The sequence below is a fragment of the Bactrocera neohumeralis genome, chromosome 2 (assembly GCF_024586455.1).
Source record: "Bactrocera neohumeralis isolate Rockhampton chromosome 2, APGP_CSIRO_Bneo_wtdbg2-racon-allhic-juicebox.fasta_v2, whole genome shotgun sequence".
Lineage (NCBI taxonomy): Eukaryota > Metazoa > Arthropoda > Insecta > Diptera > Tephritidae > Bactrocera > Bactrocera neohumeralis.
Window position 1 is genome coordinate 65,343,501 of NC_065919.1, and position 20,375 is coordinate 65,363,875.

The 20,375-nt window shown below is 39.0% G+C and overlaps 2 protein-coding genes across 2 annotated transcripts; both read right to left on the reverse strand.

Moving 5' to 3' along the window:
* Positions 1-1,609: 1,609 nt before the first annotated feature.
* Positions 1,610-2,681, reverse strand: LOC126751360 (uncharacterized). The gene is made up of 2 exons (XM_050461567.1): positions 2,394-2,681; positions 1,610-2,332 (listed from the first exon to the last, which is right to left on the reverse strand). The coding sequence occupies exons 1-2, from the start codon at positions 2,679-2,681 to the stop codon at positions 1,610-1,612; spliced, it is 1,011 nt and encodes a 336-aa protein (XP_050317524.1).
* A 672-nt stretch (positions 2,682-3,353) lies between these two features.
* On the reverse strand, positions 3,354-4,583 carry LOC126751358 (uncharacterized). Its single transcript, XM_050461564.1, has 2 exons — positions 4,222-4,583; positions 3,354-4,162 (listed from the first exon to the last, which is right to left on the reverse strand). The coding sequence occupies exons 1-2, from the start codon at positions 4,531-4,533 to the stop codon at positions 3,401-3,403; spliced, it is 1,074 nt and encodes a 357-aa protein (XP_050317521.1). The 5' UTR covers positions 4,534-4,583; the 3' UTR covers positions 3,354-3,400.
* Positions 4,584-20,375: the final 15,792 nt, after the last annotated feature.

Consider the following 20,375-nt stretch of genomic DNA (forward strand, 5'->3'; position numbering starts at 1 on the left):
TTTTCACACTTTCAAGCAATCTCGTACAGGTATCGGCTTAAAAGTTATTTAAAAATTTTATTATAAAATATTTCCTGCAAAGAAGCCACTAGACTACAAAGGTTGGTCCATTTCGAGGTTCTCTACTTTTTTAAAGAAAAAAGCAGAAACTTCAAATTTAACGAAAAATTTGTATTATCATTGGAGAGAACATTCCTTGGCACTTACACATTTATTTTTTTTCGATGACTGTTTCGAGCATTTCGACTGGTAACTGGCGAATGACACGCGGGATGATTTTTTCCAAGGCCTGCATCGAAGCGGGATTGTCCGCTTAGACTTAGGTTTTACACATCTCCACAGGAAAAAGTCCAACGGTGTAATATCACACGATCTTGGTGGCCAATCGACCGGAACAAAACGTGAAATTATTTACTCAGCGAAGTGTTCTCTCAATAAATCCATTGATTGATCCGATGTGTGGGAAGTGGCGTCGTCTTATTGAATAATATTGCCGATATAAATTTCAGGCATCAAGAAGTCGGTTATCATGGCGTTATAACTTTCGCCTTTGACGGTTACGTTCTCGCCGTCAACAGTTTTGAACAAATGTGGACCGATGATTTCAGCGGCTCACAAACCATACCAAGCCTGCGTTTTTTTCTGGATGCTCTTGAATCTCTTCAGGTCGCTCTTCACCCAAATGCGGCAATTTCGCCGCCCATTGAGATGGGCCTCATCGCTGAACAAAATTTGGCTCAAAAACAGCGGATCACGCTTGTTCAGTCAAAAAAGGCTATTGAAAAAATACCTCTACTTGGATCGCCCGTTTTTACTTATTACAGAGATGTTCTGAGGGTTTGAGCAGGAAATCTGGTTTGGCATTATCTTTTAAAAATTATTTCGGGCAAGTGTACGCCGCTCAAATAAACTTCAGCCGAGAGTCCCAATTTTGAACCACTTTTTTCTGCAATTAGGTTGGCGCGGAATATCATCAAGGCGTCAATTGCCTTGAGATTAAACGCTTAGACTTATCTACGCGAAGACTACACATAACCCCACAAGAAATAGTCCAGTGGTGTTAGATGAGACGATCTTGGAAGTCAGGTCACAGGAACACGACGCGAGATAAAGCGCTCACCAAACGTTTCCTTCAATAAATTGATTGCAACAGCATGGCCGGCTACATTTTTAAAGAAATGCCTGTAGGCATGCAACCAAGAGCTCACATCAGTGAGCAAAATTATCTTGTGAAAATCCTGCGGAGGGTTCCAACCCCTTCAAAAGTTAAAAGTTATACATTATTTCCATCATAAGTGACACTCCGCGAAGAAAGGGACTTTGAATTTCAAGTACAAAATTATATAGCTAACAACCCCCTTCCCCCCTAAAAATTCTACTCTGGATCCGCCCATGGCTAGTTGACTATATTTTTATATTAAGAACTTCAGTTAAGGTTCCTTCCTTCTTTCGTTCATTAGATAAAAACAAACCTTTTCTAACTTTGTTTTACATTTATTGTATATTTTTACATATCATGGCATCGTTAACATCAGCTCTTTTACATAAGTACATATGTATGCGCATAAATATGCATGTTATGAGTAGGAGCGTCGTTAGCCCTCGGCTATCAATCTATAAACGATGAAGTAAATAGTGTTCTGGATTGTCTTTGACGCGCCACTTCCCTTTCACCGTATTTGTTTGGAAAATTCTCCCTCAGACATGACAATAATATGTCAAATTTATAGAAATGTGAAGGCCAATGACACGTGCACGGCGGGGCACAGTTTCGGCAACGTTCTTTCGTAACAGTAGGGTCTGCCTTACGAACCGGTGCGAGTAACGAGAATACCGTTGGCGCTTGCAAATGCCGATCCTCAGTCCAAAAGCAAGAACACGGTGGCATACAATAACAAGGATTCGCCGGCAGAATTTCTTCCGGTTTCGCTGGTTTTTCCGGCAAGCATTTGTAGAGACGATAACGCTTGACACCACCAAAAAGTTCGGTATGTTCGCGTTTGCGTGCCAGCCAACGTTCGAGCAGATCCCAATGTGAATAATTTGGACTATTCTCGCGCAGCAATTGCATGCGACGCCAGAGATCCGAACGGCGTACATCCTGATATTTCCGTCCACTTTTCGTCTCAAATAATTTATACAATTCGTAATAGTACTCGGGCGGTAGCGAAATGCTGCGTATATACTTGGTCATTTCGTAATAGAAGAGTCCCCGTATACCGTAAGCGATATGCTTAATATCTGCGAAATTTTTAATATTCATGGCGCTCAACGCTTGAGCATCGAGTAACAATAGTTTCTGACCGGTTATGAGATTGACATGAAATGTGTTCTGCAATGGGATTGGTAGCAAAAATTGTTCAAAAATTTCAATGAAACAATTTGGTGCTTACCATATACTGAGGGTAACCATATTTGCGTATCCATTTGCAGACATCCAGATTCGTCCATTTGTAAACCGACGGCAAGGGCAATGCATCTATGAGCTTTATGCAGAGATTGAGAAGACTGTCGGGCGAAACTTTGAAGACTATCGGCAACGCGTTCTTATCAAACCCCTTTTCGATACGCAAAAACTCACTCGACCTGAATTTGTAGATCCTTAGTGGATTGTTTTGGTTGTGTCCACTGTGTTGTTCCTTAACGAATTTTTCGTCCGCACTCGCAAAGATCTCACGCATACCGTAAAGCTTTTACTTTGCCAAGTAAAAATTGCAATAAAAAATGTGTGTGTAAATCTTAACATAAATAATAAAAGTAACAAGTTTTATATTATGACTTTTGACTTTCAAATTTGAAAGTTCTTCTATCAATTACAAACTTACACAGTATTGAGAATTTCTGTTTCAATCATTTGGTTGGGGAAGGATGGTATTTTCAGTGTTTTATTTTAGTTGAGGGTACGTTTCTAATCATTTATCGAATAAATCTCCATATAATTCTGCTAGATAACTAGAAAGAAATGTACTCATTCCAAGACGAATAAAAATAATACTTCCAAAGGCCCGTCAAAAACCTCGACTCCCTAAATAGGCCTACCTTCTACGAGCTTAAAAGAAAGATACGAGTATTTACTGATTTTTTGGAGCCAACTTAGATTCTGAAAGCTGTTCCTAACTACAGTTTGCAGACATTGCAAGGACGTATTTACTGATTTTCTGTTACCGTCTTTGTCTCTGAAAACTGTTCATTAATATTGTTTGCCCCTATGAGGATTCTCAATAAAACTTTGTAAGCCCGAGGAAAATAATTTGTCCATTCTTTCTTGAAAGAATACATACTCATCCTAGGTTTTTTTGTTTAGTGACAAGTCGCATTTTAAAATGTTAAAGAATTTACACTGACAAAACGAGTTTGGATCTTTATTTCATCATAATTTCTTTGTTATTACAAGTTCCACTTAAAGAGTGAGCAAACGCACCGCAGTGGTGTTACTACTATAACTTGCAAAACTCGCCCTATAAGCATTCGAACCATAAGTGGATTTTGTTCTGACATCGGCACCATATTTAACCGGGAAGTTTTTCTTCAAGCATTGCAGCAGATCATTGGATTTGAAATACCTGCTCGGCCAGTGACATGTACAGGGCGGCAGACAGGTCTTGCAAGTGCTTAAACGATTGCCAATCGCTGAAACACGATGCGCACGCAGTACCGTTAACACCGTTGGTTCTTTGTAACTAATTTCAGCCCATTCACACGAGCAAATCGAAGCACACTTGCATAAGTTTATTACAGATGATGCCGAGTCCGCTGTTTCTTGACATGGCGCTGCACAGCGGTAAAGATTTCGACGACGCACACCACCTATTAGCTCTACAGTAGCCGGTTTGAGCTGTAACCAGCGTTCGAGTAAGTCCCAGTGCGTTGCAGGCTGATCATTTTTGCGCAACATTTGCAGTTGACGCCAGAGCTCAGTACGTCGCGTGATGTCGTAACGGTAACCGGTTTTGACCTTGAATAATTTGTACATTTCATAGTAGTATTGCGGTGGTAGCGAGATGCTGCGCAGAAACTTCGTCATCTCGAAGAAGAATAGCTGTCGTATGCCAGCGGCAATGTGTTGAATGTGACTGAAGATTTTTATATTTATCGCCACCAGAGCTTGCGCGTCCAGTAGCAAGAACTTACGTCCCGTTATTAGATTTACACGTAAGGTGTTCTAAAATTAGAGTTCAAATGATTTTGGTGCACAATTTTTTTTGTGAATTTTTACCACACCTGATATTCTGGATAACCATATTCCCGCATCCACTTACAGCAATCCGCATTGGTCCAGTCATAAATTTGCGGCAGTGGCAACGCGTCCACTACCTTCGCGGTCAAATTGAGCAACGTATCGGGCGTGACTTTAAACTCGATCGGCAGTTCGTGTACTTGGAATTCCGCTGGTTCCATGCAAACGGTATAGGGTTTGAATTGATATGTTTGCAGCTCTGAATGGGATTCATTCTTTTTCGGTTTTCTTCTAACAAACTTCTCATCCGATAGATGAAAATAGCCACGCTTATGCAAGGAGCTGCTCTGCCTCATGGTCGAAGCTCAAGTTCAATTTTCTTGCTGAATAAATTTTTATAAAAATAATTATTATAAAATTTTCCAACGTTCACTTGTAGTCACATGAGATTTGTTGACCAATACAAATTATACGCAATTGCTTATTTTTTTTGTGAAAATAAGTTGTATTTGAAAAAAAAAATAAAAAAGTCTGTAAAATGTGATAGAAAACTCTTTTGTATTCGCTTACGTTTGCGTGCTGAAATATAAAAAAATAAATCGCGTGGTAACTGATTTTTGGAATAACGGAATTGAAAACTTTTCGAATATTAATGGGTGATTCATAGGCAATAATTTTCAAACTGGTTTTATAATTATATTTGGTACACTGTTAAACGATACCTATAGAGTACGCTGACGTCTATGAGTTGAAAATCTGTAAAGCCTTTTCGAAAGCTCCTCTAAGAATTCGGACGTGCTGTGTGATATTTTCGACAATTTTGTGGCGTTGATTACCGTAGGTTAGGTTATATGGGCTATGATGGTAGAGGAATGTTGTGAATGCGAAAGTGCAAGTCTTTGACCCGCGCTTACCAAGCTAACGTCAGGTACTTAGGTCTTACAATTTATGCTATTTAGCTATGGTTTGGCGCCAAAACTAGTCCACGCAATAAGTAATTCGATGTCACTGCTACCAAGTAAAGACACCGCTTAAATAATTTCGAGCGCACGGCTAGTGAGACAAGACGTAGTTTCCGTAATAATATCTCTGAGGATGCGCATTATCCACTAGAGTAAATGTGGTGTGAAACCGATCTATGGCTCGAATTCGACTCTGGGTGAGCTATGATGGCGACCGTTCGAGTCTAGTTTTATTTCTTAGGTATAGCTCTCATATTTTCGGATTTAACAGATCTTTCTCTTTTTTAGATCCTTGGAAAGCTAAATATATTCCAAGATTATTCTAATGTATGTATATCAGATGTCGACTTTAGCAGATTCTTACCTGGAACACTATAATAAAGTGTTTTAAGAGCTTTAAAATACCACTAAGTGGATACCTTGGTTGTCTGTTTGTACTATTCGTACGAAAGTTGGATATACTTCCCTGGAAATTTTTACCAACTAAGTAATATTAACTCAGCAACATTCGTCAAAATCATTTTAGTAATAATTTTTCAGCTAAAACAATAAAAAATAAGTATAACAACAAAGCAAAGACGACCCAATTGGCGACAGTAATCGTGCTACAAATAGATCACTTAGGACTACCGAACTTCTGTCGAATCAACTTTTGAGAGTTTGTGTTAAAGTTCTCTAAGATCTGTGTTGGAGCGTGAGTATTGCCTTAAAGATGTTTTATATATAAGAAGATTCCCAATAAAGTGTTTCTAAATAAGGTCAATCATTTCCAAGTCTAGTTGCGAAATTTTCACTATAATAATCAGTGAGTTTGATAGGAATGGGTGTTCCAAGTATAGGTACTGTTGCGCTACACACTTCGCTCAACTTATGGTCAACATAATCGGCCTACTGAGCAAACTATTCTCAACACCATCACCCATCTTGAGGCCCAGAATTCATTATTGGATAATATTTGGCTGAATAGACTATGTCCACCATACCATAAAAAAATATAGCAGACGTAGCTGAGAGTGTACACGGACTGACGTTTGGAACGACTAAGCGCATTTTACGTCGAGATCTTAAATCTCGAAATGGATCACCCTTTATATGCATACTATACATATATCGAAAACAATATAATTGCACGCTGAAGTGTGCATTTACCAGCTCAAGAACTATTGTGTTAGCCAGTTTTTCACGCTTTATACGTAAGTGTTTGCCGTAACAAAGCAGCACTTGCACTTAAGCGCCAGAATATCTACATATAACCTCTTATATAACTCTAACGTTGGAAAATATACATATATGCATATGGTTATGCCACCTCATAAGCCCTATCTCTCACTATTGCGTTTTCAGGCTAATCGATGTCACGTACATATCGGCAACGCCACTTTCGCTCAATTTGTGCTGCAGTGGCAAAGACGCCTCGGTGCCATAAAACTTCAGCAGTCACAAAAGCGTTGCCAGCCAAAGTAGCTGGAACAAGTGTCAAGAGAACAATTCAAGAAATGTTTGCTGACGAGGCAATGAGCTATTCAGAAACGAGTACATTTGCAATGACATTTTCTTACAACAGTCTGAGGGCGGTATTGTGTCGTTTGGAATTTGAGCTGCGTTTTGTGAAGGACGATATCATTCAGAAAGTCTATTTAAAAAGGCTGTGGTATTCACAATGCTCTCCTTATAAATAGTAAAGGTTAAAGAATGTTTTCGATTACTCCATAAGAAATCACGTGGACATGCCAGAACTTGTAAGAAGTAAGAAGCTATCAGTCGTTTTCCATTGTGTTGAGGAAAGGATTTTTAAATTTTTTTTTGGTAATCTTGGATCCTTTTTTCATATCCCAAATAACTGAAGATTTACTCTATTTACTATGGAGAAAGTTTCATTCTTGATTGTTGTCTCTCTGTCTGGCAAATATGTTTTTGATATTATTGATTTCATAATTTATTACTTAAGCGTGAGCGAAGAGCGTCTCTAATCGGGGTACTGTGAACGCTGAAACTCTCTCTTTCTTTAATTGGGTTCCTGAAGAGGCTTCTGCGCGACTGAGAGATCTTTCTGGACTAGAGTAGAAAGCAGGAGATTTATTGAACTATTTTACTTTAGCAAAGTTCATCTTTCCGCACTCGTAGGTATTCTTTATGGACATTTCCAAATCGGGGTCATGCTGTAAGAATGGAAATTTAGTCGAACGCGAAATGCTAAGTTTGCTTTGAAGAATTTAAGGTGGAATACGGCAATACTGACGTGGAAACACTTCCAAGTCATACATTCGGCGAATCAAGAGACAGACGGGACAAGCATTAGCCTCAGCAAATTTGTGATGGGCTTATTAGTCGATTTGTGGCTATAAGCTGTCCAAGTGAGAACTCTCTTGGAATACACCTTTTAACCTAACCTAACTTCTGCTTGTATTTTAGGCTTTCTGGTTCTATTGAGTCGCAATATTAGATGGTATACCAGGACATATGATAATTATATTCTTGTGATATGTAAGACATATCTATTAAGAGATCCCGCTAATAAAAATTATTAACTTTATTTATATAATATTTAAGAGACATCTAATTGGAGATATCGTTACCAGATATTTTATATATTTTTACATAAATACTAGAGCACAAAATACTCATGGAGCTCTCTCGAATATTGAGAGGATTATGCTCCGAAGGATATGTCATTTTCAGGAGAGTAATCTCTGTGTTGATTGGGTATGATTGTCAGTTACATCTGTGCCAAATGTCACATCAAAATAATCATTAGTGTTTACTATACGCTTGTCTTTCTGAAGTATCGAAGGTATTAAACAAAAAAAGCTCCATTAAATTTTGTGTGCGGAATAAAATATCTGGTGCCGAAACGTTCAGAATGTGGAAAAGGACCTTCAGTGATAATTGTTTAACGGGAGCAAGTGCTTTTGATTAGATTATTCAAAGAGCGTCGAGAACGCGTTGACCACGAACCATGTCCAGGACGGCTAGAGATCTTACTGGCATCACTGGAATATCTGCAGGATCAATGATAACTATTTGGAAGATCATTTAATCCTAAGAAAAGTGGAAGCATTATTGCTTTCAAAATCACTAGATTTTTTCGAAAAACAGCGTAACGTTAACGTGTGTGAAACAATGCTTACCGACTACCAGGATGCTATGAAACGTAGTGGCTATGGGTCTATGCTTATGCTGGACCGACAACTCATAAGTTTTGCACCATGATATTGCACCGTGCATTTATTTTTCGAGAGCTTTTCGCCAAATTTTCAACCAATATCATGCCGCAACCACCGTCTTCACCTGATTTAGCTCCGTGTGACTTTTGACTATTCCGCAAACTCAAACGACCGCTCCGGGGAAACCGTTTTGAGTCAATTGAAGACATTAAACGTGAATTGCTACGCGCATTGAAGGCTATTTCGGAAATTGACTTTCGAGGATTGAAAAAAAGTTGGCACAAGTTTATTGGGGTCATAGATTTCAAAGAATAAATTAAGGTTTTTTTTAATTTACGAAAAAGTTCTTTATTTTTTACTCAAAGTAGTATGTATTGTAAATTGTGGAAAAAAGTATTTATCGTCTGTCGTAGGCACGAAACTACAAATATATGTGCTCATGTCGATTCGACTTCACTTACTTATGTAATCGATTGCAACCATTTTTGTTGTGCTTTGCCTTTTAACGCGTCAACAAACTGGAAATTAATTCGCTGGCAAGTGGAGCACTGACTTTTTTTCCCATACTTACTTTTTTTTTGCCAACCACAAACATGGATCACTTGAATGCCACCACGAAACGGCAATTGAACCTCAAACAAATGCACGCACACATTTGCACACACACATAAACAATGCACTAATACGCATGTGCACCTGTGTGCTTATAAGCATTTATTTGAATGCGCTTATCTGGAGTTAAGTATTCGTGTGCTCAAGTAGCAATACCGAGCACTGTGGCAGCGAAAAACCACATCGAGCCATTTAGCTAGGCATTCGAGCACGCAGTCAGTCAGTGAGTCAATCAAACGCTTCAATAGTTGATCCGTCAATATGACAGCATAAAGTTGAAAGAAAATAGAAAATGGAGATAACGAGTGTGGCAAAAATGAAAAGTGCAAAAGTTTAGCTTGTAAAGTAGATAAAATAAAATGCACACGCAGGTGGAGCATAAGTGGAAAATGAAATCGAAGCATGCACACGCACACATACACATACGCATGCGGACAGACACACTTGCTAAATGATATTTAAATAATGCAACGACATTGCTGGTGTCGTTGCTCCTGAGGCTTTTATATTTTCTCATATACATAAATACATATATGCACATATACATACCTATGTACGTACATACATTCAATTCTGCGGAATTAGGTGGCCCGTTTAATGGTCAATGCTTCACCATAAGCTGTGCAGATATGTGTATGATGTACATATATATGTAAATATAAGTATGTACATGCCCATATATGTTTTATTCCCATGGATTTGTCGTCTGTTCTTTTGCTTGCCTGCCTGTGCAAATTACGACAATTTACATATCGATTTGATATTTAAATTGCTAGAGAAAATAGCCCGGATGTCCCATGCGTTGCTCGGCAAGCAAGCGATTGATCAACTAAACTAGCTTACTTAAGTAACTTAGCATGATTGTTCGCATATGTTCACTTTTACAGTTGTATACATATATCTGGTATACACATCGGCATGACTGTCATATCACTCTCAATTTATTGGTCGTAATCGTTGTTTGTGTCGAATGCGAAAATGCGTTCTAAACGACCGGAAATTAAAGTATCAAAGCCAATTTTAAGAGTTATATAACAGATAATATGTAAATTATTGGTGAATGTGAGGAAGTTGCGTTTTCAATATTATCACACAACATTAGTTAAACATATTGGAAACACAGATATTAACTAACGATTAACTGAATATATTTTGGAGTAATTAATTCCAATGATTTCGATTAGTTATGTGGGAAATAACCCATATAGCTTGTGATAAAATGAAATGAACTGCAATTTATTTCCTTTTATTACAAAATCGGACATCTTTTGTACACCAACAAAACTGACTTTTAAGAAATTCGAACTGGTATGAGGTCTTCGAAGCACAGTCGCTCTTTTGTATTGTTCTAAATGTTAAATTGTTTTAAACTTGATTTTTAAAAGGATTTAAAATGTTCGAAATGTTTAATCAACTGCTTTTTTCCTTCATCGGGAACGAAAGTTACTTTAAGCAAGAGTAAAAGAGCAAGATCGAAATGGAGGAAGATTTTATAGATCCATCAGTATGTTGGTAAATTAAAAATCATCAATGATAATTGTTATTGTTGCAGAGACAAAATATGCAGACATATGTAGCACTTTGGCCACATTGTGCTCCCGTGTGGTAACTAATTTTAGACTTATCCAGCAACTCAGTGGATTTGGTAAGAAACCTAATTCTGTTCCACCCTAGCTGCTCAATACCTCCATAGTTGGAGTATTGGGTGCCGTAAAAATGTCCCTTCTCAACCGGCTGGAGGATGGGATTCGCGTAGATAATGTTCCACCGTTTCATCATTCTTACATCCTCTACCTTTCATATCGTATCATAAGGTTAAGTGCTCTGTAATACAATGTTGATGAGCTCCCTTTTGCCTAGAATTCGGATTTTATGGTCTATCCACCAAACCTCTATCCAAAAGTATCTTTGTTGTATGCCCTGTGTTGCTTGTGCTCCAAGATCAGAGATTTTGCACTGAAGTTCACTTCTTCAAACAACCCTTGAAGAAGTTGAATTTTGTTCCCAGCTGCCTCCGAGCGGAACAGCTCGACACCCTTTTTATTTCATTCTATTCCTACATGGCCCGTTTGTTTTTTATAATCTTGCAACATGTTGCTACAGAGTATAATAGTGTTCTTTAACTAACGGTTACTTTTGTCACCTAAAACTCTCTGAGTTAGATAACGTGTTATATATTGTATATATAGATGATTAGGATGACGAGACGCGAATTAAATTTCAGTAAAAATTGAGAAATCGAAATAACGATGAAACTGATCTTGTTGTGTACGCATTGGCAACGTGTGACACCAAGTTGTAAAATCTTCCATGTGGTCGAATAACACAAACCCAATTGTCGAATCTTTGTGTACGATTCGTGTGGTTGGTTTAACAATCGCATTAATTGTTTGCTCACTTGGTCGATTATTAAATTTCGAAGATTTTCGTAATTTGTGTCCGGCCGTCGAATTGAATTAAATTCAGTAAAAATTGAGATATCGAAATGAAAGTCGGTACAAGGATTTCATGACATGGAGACATGGATGCAATCGGATCACTGCCACGACAACAAAAACTTATAAAATAATATAACTAAGCGCTAAATTAACATATAGAACTGTAATTTGGCACAGAGGATTTCGTTAGCCAATTGACGGGCCCAAAGCGTGAAATTATTTGCTCACCGAAGTGATTCGATTTGAGGGAAATGGTTCCGTCTTGTTGAAACCAAATGTCACTGAGATCTCAAACTTCAACTTCAAGTAACATATAATTAGTTATCAAAGCACGATAACGGTCGACACTGACAGTTACGTTCTCATCAGCATTATTTTTGAAGAAATGTGGGCCGATGATTCCACCAGCCCACAAACCATACCAAACCGTTGTTTTTTCTGGGTGAAATGGCAGCTCTTGAACCTTTTCAGGTTGCTCTTCGTCCTAAATGTAGCGATTTGCTTGTTTAAGCCAGAAATGGACCTCATTTCTGAATAAGATTTGGTTCGAAAACGTCGGAACTTCTTGGAACTTTTCAAGAGCCCATAGAGCTAAGCGGGGTGGCTTGGTGAGGTCGAGCGGCTTTAATTATTGTATAAGTTGTACTGGAAGGATTCGAGACAAGTGATTTCAAAGCAACCTGGTAATCTAATACGAGTTTTATACAACAGGGTATCGCGAACCCTTTGGATCAAAAAAGTGTTGCGTTGTCATAGCTCAGGAGCTGTTGGACTCAGTCCGCGACGACCGAGATCTGCTTTAGAGAGTCATAACTAGTCACGAGTCATGGGCTTATAGTTATAAGAATCATCGCCAAGTTCGCCAAGTTATGTTGAATGTGAGGGTTTTGCTAAAGGGGTTTTCCGATTGCAAGGGCCTCGTGCATCATGAATTCTTTCCACAAAGTTGTACGGCGAGTCATGTGCAGTTTAGGCGAAACAATCCGCCAGAAAGGCCTGGATTTGTGGAAGAACAAAAATTGGTTTAACCACCATGAACACCCCTGATAACGCATCGTTGCTTGTATTAATGCTGCCACAGCCTGCTCCCTGTAACATTTTTTTTTATCAAAAGAGGCCCATGAAACGACGACGCTATGCTACGGTTGAGGATATAGAAACTGCGTCGATAGACAAACTAAACATGATCACAAGAATGGATCTTTAATTGCTTTGAGGGTTGGAAAAACGCTGGGAGATATACTTGTATATGATATATATATATGAAGTGTTTATGTATTCATAAATAAACATTTTATCTCCTTCAAAGTAATCAACCCCAGATATATTGCACTTCTCCCAGCGTTTATATATACTCGTGTATATAATTATATTATACTAATTATAATTTGTTCCACCTAGGAACTACCGGAAATTATAATTAATTTTATTTAAAGCTATGAATTTAATTTCTCTCCAAGAATAACCACTTCTCTGTGCTCCTGCTTCGACTTTCCGTCTCCAGGTGTTGGCTGGTCTCCCGCGTCTTCGGCTTCCTTGCGGATTTCAATCTAGCGCTGTTGTGTTAATGTCATCGTGGGGCTTTCGCAGAGTGTGGCCGATCCATTTTCATTTACGACGTCGAATTTCGGTATGGATCGGTAGCTGTTTGGTTACGGTCCAGAGGTTAGCATTGCTAATAACGTTAGGCCAGAATATCTGCATAATTTTTCGAAGACATCGATTAAGAAAGGATTGCAGCAATTATAAAACATTTCACACTTGAATCGAATATTTTTAGCTTCGTTCGTATGGATATATGTAATGATCTCCAGACTTTATCCAGCATTCCGAAGGCATTTAATAATAATTTAAGCATTGTCTTTGTCAGAAAAAGATGGTTTTCTTTAATTGCTGTGTTCTCCGTTTGGAAGGCATGGTTGGAAGGCGATCGTGGTAACTAACTCTGCTGCAAAGACACAATTTATCACTCGATTATATAATTGGGACCCCACTCTATAGATACCGGTACTTAACTCTGTGTGTTTGTACACCAATCCCACGGCTTTATGGAAGGGCATGCAATATTGTGGACCGAATTTCAGTAGAAGTCCAAAGGATTACGAAAATCCGTGGTATTGGGTAGTAACGGGTTATAAGTAAGTATCTTAGAATCGCGATTTTTAAGGGACCCGTACTAGACCTTACATAAGTCTTCTGTCGACGAGAAATATATATGAATCTAATCTAATTAAATTAAGTAAGTTAATTTAGTGCAAATTACTGAAGGCGAATTCGGTAATGCTTCTTAAATGCTCCAGTGAGAGTATGTACTTTGTTGCTATTGCCGCTTAACCTAACCCGATCTAATCAAACAAATTCGTTATTTAATAAACGCCTTAATAAACTCTCGTTTAACGGCAATACAACAATAACGGTGGCATTCGTGCAACTAACTCATTTGCCGTATCATTCACTTTTCCTGCCGGCAAACCATGAAGCAAACCATATTTGCGGTGTAACAGAACCGCTTTATACGCCACAAATTGTTTCCAGCCACAAAGTGTGCACAGGTGGGCAATAGCCAATAAAATGAGCGTTGCCCAAACCAAGAAAGTAATTACCTTAACTGTAGATAAGTTTGTTTTCTCAAGTGGCACATTTTCATTTTCCAAATTATTGGCAATTTTTTTCAACCATTCATTGATTCACCGAGCAACAGGTGGTTGCCGGCATTTAGTTGCCGTTGTTGTTGCTGCTGCTGTGCTTTTGGTTAGACTTTCTTGTATGTAAGTAAACGAGCGTGTTGTTGCAAACTATGGAAATAAACCGCTACTTATTCAAAATTGATTAATGATTCCATTGCCGAGATTTGCTTAATTTGCTGGGGCAAACCGGGCGGCGATGTGGTAGACACTCTGAGCTGTGGTGAAAGCGACTGTTGAATGACAAAGAGAACAAGAAGAAGAATAATCGATCAATTGTCGAATTTGGCATCAACATTGTTGCTGACAACCAACACGAACAACAATGAGAGGAGAGTTCACGAGTAGAGTACGGGCATGCTTGCAAGAGATTTGTCTTCAACAAGTGAGCCGCGGTGAGTGGCCACACCGTTGTAAATATGTATAAAAATCTAAAGCAATTCATGGGTATTTATGTGTGACAAACGTTTGAGCAGCGTTTGTCATATCTGCGCTGGAGATTTGATTTAAGCTGACACCAACAAGGAAGACACACCAGCCGATAAATGATTGAATGAATGACAGCGATGGCGGCGGTGGGGACATATCGACAGTCAATGCGACGCAATCAGATGGTTGATTTGAATTTTTACGCAGCGCTTAGAAGACAGTGAGACACCTGCGTTCTATATACATACCTACATATAGCCCCGTTGCCGCTCGGCCTACCGGGCTCTCAATCTTCAAGTCTGCCGGTGTCTCTTTGCGCGCTTTGTTTATATTTGCAAATATCCAAAGTGTTTATTTATGAATTCAAATTTATTTATGTCATGCCATGACGGTCAGATTGCCGCAACTTCAAGTTGGCGTTCCGCTACCATCGACGTGCACACACACACATACACGCCCGCAATCTCTGATTATGCTTCCTTGTTGGCTGAGTCATTTGTATTATTGTGTAGTTGTGTTTCTGTTGTTGGCTTCTTGTTATGAATATTGAAATTCTAAGCACGTTTTAAAATTTATTTACTTCTGTCTCCTTAGCTCACTTTTAATTCAGATTTGAGTTGCCACGTCTGCAAGCTGCGTCGGTGGTAAATGAAAATATTTGAGTGTGTCGCAATCGACTTTAGCTTCCGCGTTGAGTTACATGCTGCTATACGTATATCATTTAAATATCTCCGTTGACTCTTAAGCGAATTTATGCAGCGATGAGTTGAGCGTGTTGCTTAAAAATTCGCTTTGAAATGTCTTTAAAGTGAATTTGCTTTACTTTAAAATGCGCGGAAAGAAATTTAGATTGCAATACAATTTAATTAGTTGTATTATGTGTAGGGATTTGGGGGCTGTTCTACATTAGCAATTTGAAGAAATCTAAAATTTGGTTTTGTGTTTTTTTATCCAAAATTTGAACATTTATTGAAGAAAACCGAAAGAAGATTATTCAACGTAAAACATCATCTGATGAATCGGCCTAAGAAGCGTTCGATTTAGTGTGCTTTGAGCATTGGCAACGGCGAGTAGCAGTCGATTGAACGATGATGGATGATACGAGATATACGACGCCATTGTCTTATTGTAGTACGTCTCTTGGTTTAAATTCATTTGGCATCCAATTTCTTTGCTTGAAAATGTATCCGGCTGCTTTTAAATATTTTGAAATAGCTGCTAAAGTGAATCTCAAAGATTCTGCTAGCACTTCTGGGCAACGATCGTCATCGAATTATGCTTCCTGTACCTTATCTTCAAATGAGTGACATATATTGCAAAAGAAGAACGAGGATAGTAGCTTTCAAACCTGTGCTCGGAATTTTGGAACAGTGGAATAATAATCAAGTTAGGCCATATCTTAGCGAACCAATACAGACTCAATATTTCCATAGCTCAAATGATCAAAAGTATTACCGTATAACGATTTTTCAAAATTCGCATTAGTTTCCAAGTTTTAACGCATTTTCGCAAATACAATTACAATGAACACATAGTTACTAACATAAATGCACCTGTGAAGTGTATTTAGCTTTGGCGCAACCGAAGTTAACGTTTTTTCTGGCGATGAGTCCTGAATCTATGCTCACGATACGGAAAAAAAGTATCAATCGGCCGAATATCGGGGCAAAAGTGAGCCCAAGCCAGAAAAACCACGTCAAAGCAGGTCAAAAATCAAAATTAAGTTGACAGTTTTCTTCTATTACTGAGGTGTGGTGCACTCCAAATTCCTTCCGACCAGTAAAACTGTTAACAAGGAATATTATTTGAGTGTTATGCGTTTTCGCGAAGCTATTCGTAAAACAAAGCAGAAATTATGGGCCGACAATTCATGGTTTTTGCACCACGATATTTCACCGTCGCATATTGCATTGATTCTCCGCTAGTTTTTCGCCAAATTTTCAACCAATACCGCAGTTTTCACCTGATTTAGCTTCGTGTGACTTCTGGTTATTCAGCAAACTCAAACGACCGCTCCGGGGAAACCGTTCTGACTCAATTGAAGACCTTAAATCTGAATCGCTACGCGAATTGTAGGCTAATACAGAAATTGACTTTAACAGCTGTTTCGAGGATTGGAAAAAACGTTGGCTCAAGTATATTGGTGCCAAGAGGGATTATTTTGAGGGGGGTGACATAGGTTTCGAAGAATAAATAAAGAATTTTAAACTTATAAACAGAGTCTTATTATTTTTTCACATTGTTTGGACGAAGTTGTTTTTTAAACAATCACATTTTACCATTACATATAACGCCATTACAATTCAGCGAATCTTTGCTCCAAATTTCCATCAAATGTTTTTCACCTCTTTACCTAACGGACTCCAATGTCATTGTAAAGGCTAAGGAATGGCAAGTAATCAACTTATAGATATGTAAGTAAGCTAAGATAAGGTAGATATGTGTCGCCTAGCCACAAAAATATTCGCTTGTTACCCTAGAATATTAGCTTACGACAATTTTGTGCCGCTACTTTCGTTAGAGTGCGTTTGACAGAAACGTTACATGACGTCATTAGTAAAGGAGATACATTTTTTTACAATTACTGTTATATTGACAGTACGTTTTGTTGAGGAGGCTATCATTCCAGAGCTTTACTTTAAGACCAATAATACTATAGTGGCTATTTATCCCTCTGAAATGAACTCAGTACCCAGAACGTTTAAAGGAGTTAAATATAATTTGGAAAAAGGATCTACGAAACAATGTGTGACACTTCTTTCTGCCTTTTAATTACAGCAAAAATATTTTCGTTTGTTGAGAGGTGAGGACAAATATTTCAACTGTGTTCATAATGCGCAGACAAGAAAACGTAAGCACTTTCGTGCAAAGAATATATAATAGTCTTCTTAAATTCAGCACCTTTCTGCTTCCTTTTTTCTCGACAAAAAATTATACATAAAAGCAAAACAAAATGTTGATATCTCAATATAATCTCTCAAGTTCTTCTTTATTTTTTATTTGTTCCTTTTTTATTGTTTGTTCGATTCAGCACTCTCGAAATTTTGACTAAACTAAAACGTAAACAATGCGTTCTTCCAAATTCCTTCCGTCACCTGTTAATACGAACCGTCCACCTCAGAACTCGGCAAAGTTATGAATGGGCGAGCAAGTCAAAAGCGACAAGCGAAGCAAAGTAAGTTTCAGCGGCTGTTGCAACATCCAACATCATGTAACAAAACCCTATGCTACATGTGGAACCTGAGAGTTCTTGTTAATTCAGTGCCGGTTTCTCTTTAGTTTTATTCACCACATGCCTCCAGAATGTCTACAATACTAAGGCGCTCACCAGCAACTAGAATGGGATGTTGTACATCAGTAGAATTGGTGAATTTAAAATGCATCTTTTGGAATGTTGCTTAAGGTGGCATGTTGCGCAACATTTTAGTATTTTCTAAGTAACAAAAAGTTCTTAGTTCGCAAACATTACCTTGGCATAAAATATTTTTGAAATAAGAATATACCCAATAAAAGTAGATAAAAGTAGATTTATTCCATGTTTCACGAACTCGAGGTTTTCAAAGTTGCACAGAATCGATTACGATGTTGCAGAAGTGTTTTAGGAAGCCTACTTTATCACGAACACAAATATTTGAGTGAAACAAAGCATTCAGTGAGGGTCGTGAAGTCATCGACCATACCACTCAACACTGTTAATGACGATAACATCGAAAGTTAAAAGTTAAAACAGAAACATTGCTTGCAAATTATCGTCGTGGCGTCCGTTTGGTTAATGTTTTGGATATGAAGCGTGTCAATGCTAGAGTCGTACCAAAACACATGAATCTTGCTAAAACGACGTGGAGAAGAGAAAATAGATACTAGACAACGTGTCTCAAGAGTCTACGTTAATCAAACCCATTATATGTATTACAATACGGGTTTTCATTCATTTGGAAGACATCGCCTAGCCATCATCCCTTTCGCCCATTCGCTGAACTATGTGAATGTCGCCGTATATCTCTAATCGTTCCAACGACTGCGGTATTCGCCGCTGCTAAAGGACCGTAAATCTTCCGCAGAACCTTGCCCTCAAAAACTCGTAACGCCGACCGATCAGCCTTGTGTTTGTGGACATGCGTTTTTTCTGCACAGAGGCGGGTGCGTATTTTCGTTGAACAAGATGGGGTTCCGTATTAATGCTAGGACAGCGGAGCGTACGCACGTCTAAAATACTGGAGACTGGTTTTCCGTCTATCACAACATGATCGATCTGGTTGGCGACTTTTCGAACCGGAGACAGCCAGATAGCTTGTTGAATTTTCCTATGATGTAATCTGGCACTACAGATTAGCGCTCTTAGTCACATCCTTCGTCTCTTCCGTCGGGGCGTGGGCGTAAATTAGCATTATGTTGAAGAACCTCGCTTTGATGCGGATTGTGGCTAGACGTTCGTCCACAGGGGGAATGCCAGGGATCGGCGACGGAGTCTTTCCCGACCACGAATCCCACACCGAATTTACGCTCCTTTATATAGCCACTGTAGTAAATGTGATAAGGGCCTACTTAACTCGGTCCTTGTCCCATCCATCGCACTTTTTGGACGGCGGTGATGTCAGCTTTTACTCTTACGAGAACATCAGCCAGCTGGGCAGCGGCACCTTCCCAATTAAGGGACCAAACATTCCAGGTGCCTGCCCTAAATCGTTATCTAGCTGGAACCATGAAAATGATAATAATGCTTAATATGTTTTTGAGACATGAATTAAATAGAAACTTTGCCGTAATTCGCACTTTTAGATTCAACGCTTTTACCATTTCCGTCCACTGAAATACTTCAAGATACCATTTACTGGATCGCTGATTTAAATTTCGACCGTGAAAAGGTAGAAAAAATATATGAATAAATTTGTCAAAATATTCCATTTAAAATATGCGAATAACAGTGAGCTTTGCACTTTGCACGCAACTTGCAACGTGCACTTCTGCTGTTACTTAAGCATTTGAGCGCGTGCCTTTAATGCCTATTTTTATGCTGATTGTCGTCACATCAATGGCCAATATACCTTTTATGTATGTATGTATGAATGTAAGTGTGCAAGTGGCACAGGGCAGACGCGATTTCATGTTAATCGTAACCGGACACGCACTCATGGCGCAAAGCGAACGGACAGACATGCAGACGGACAGCGCGCCGGTTTGCGCGTAAATGTCGACGCACTTCGTCATTTCAACGCCTCCTTTATGGAGCTCAACAGAAGGGCCACACGCAAGCGCAACAGAGATATGGGTAACTAAAGTTTCGGCTGCGCGTCGTCAAGTCAAGTGATCATCAGCGGTCAACAAGCTAAACAACAGCGTTCATCAGCCGTTTGCCGCAGTAAACTTGTTGCTATATATTTTGTTGTTGTTATATTTTATTATTTTTTCCCTTTGCCCATACATTCATTACTCGCGGACAAACACTTGCGCGTTCGCGCTTAACAACAATCAATGCCCCGGGGACATTTAAAGTTTAAAAATGAAAATCACCAAAACGACGCGCGCTTGACTTGGCGGCGTCTGTGGCGAGCGCGCTGACTGGTGACCGGTCTCTGTGCAGGCAAAACAACGAAAGAAGCAGCAACACAGTAACAACAAGGCGTCATCGCACCACAGGAGTGAAAATAATCAATTCAATTAAATCGCGCTGCTAAAAGGCGACGCGTCAACCGCGCGGCCGCCGCTGCCGCCACCATGACCGCGACCGTTGCGGTAGTCAAAGCCGAGGAAACGCATAAAATATGCGATATTACATGCGACATGCCGCAACAAAACGACGATGAGCTCGCACAACAATAACACAGCAGCAACGGTACAACAATAAAAACAACGATTTTGACTCTGTGTCGCTATGTAAGAGTCGCAATCGGCCGCACAGATTATGACCA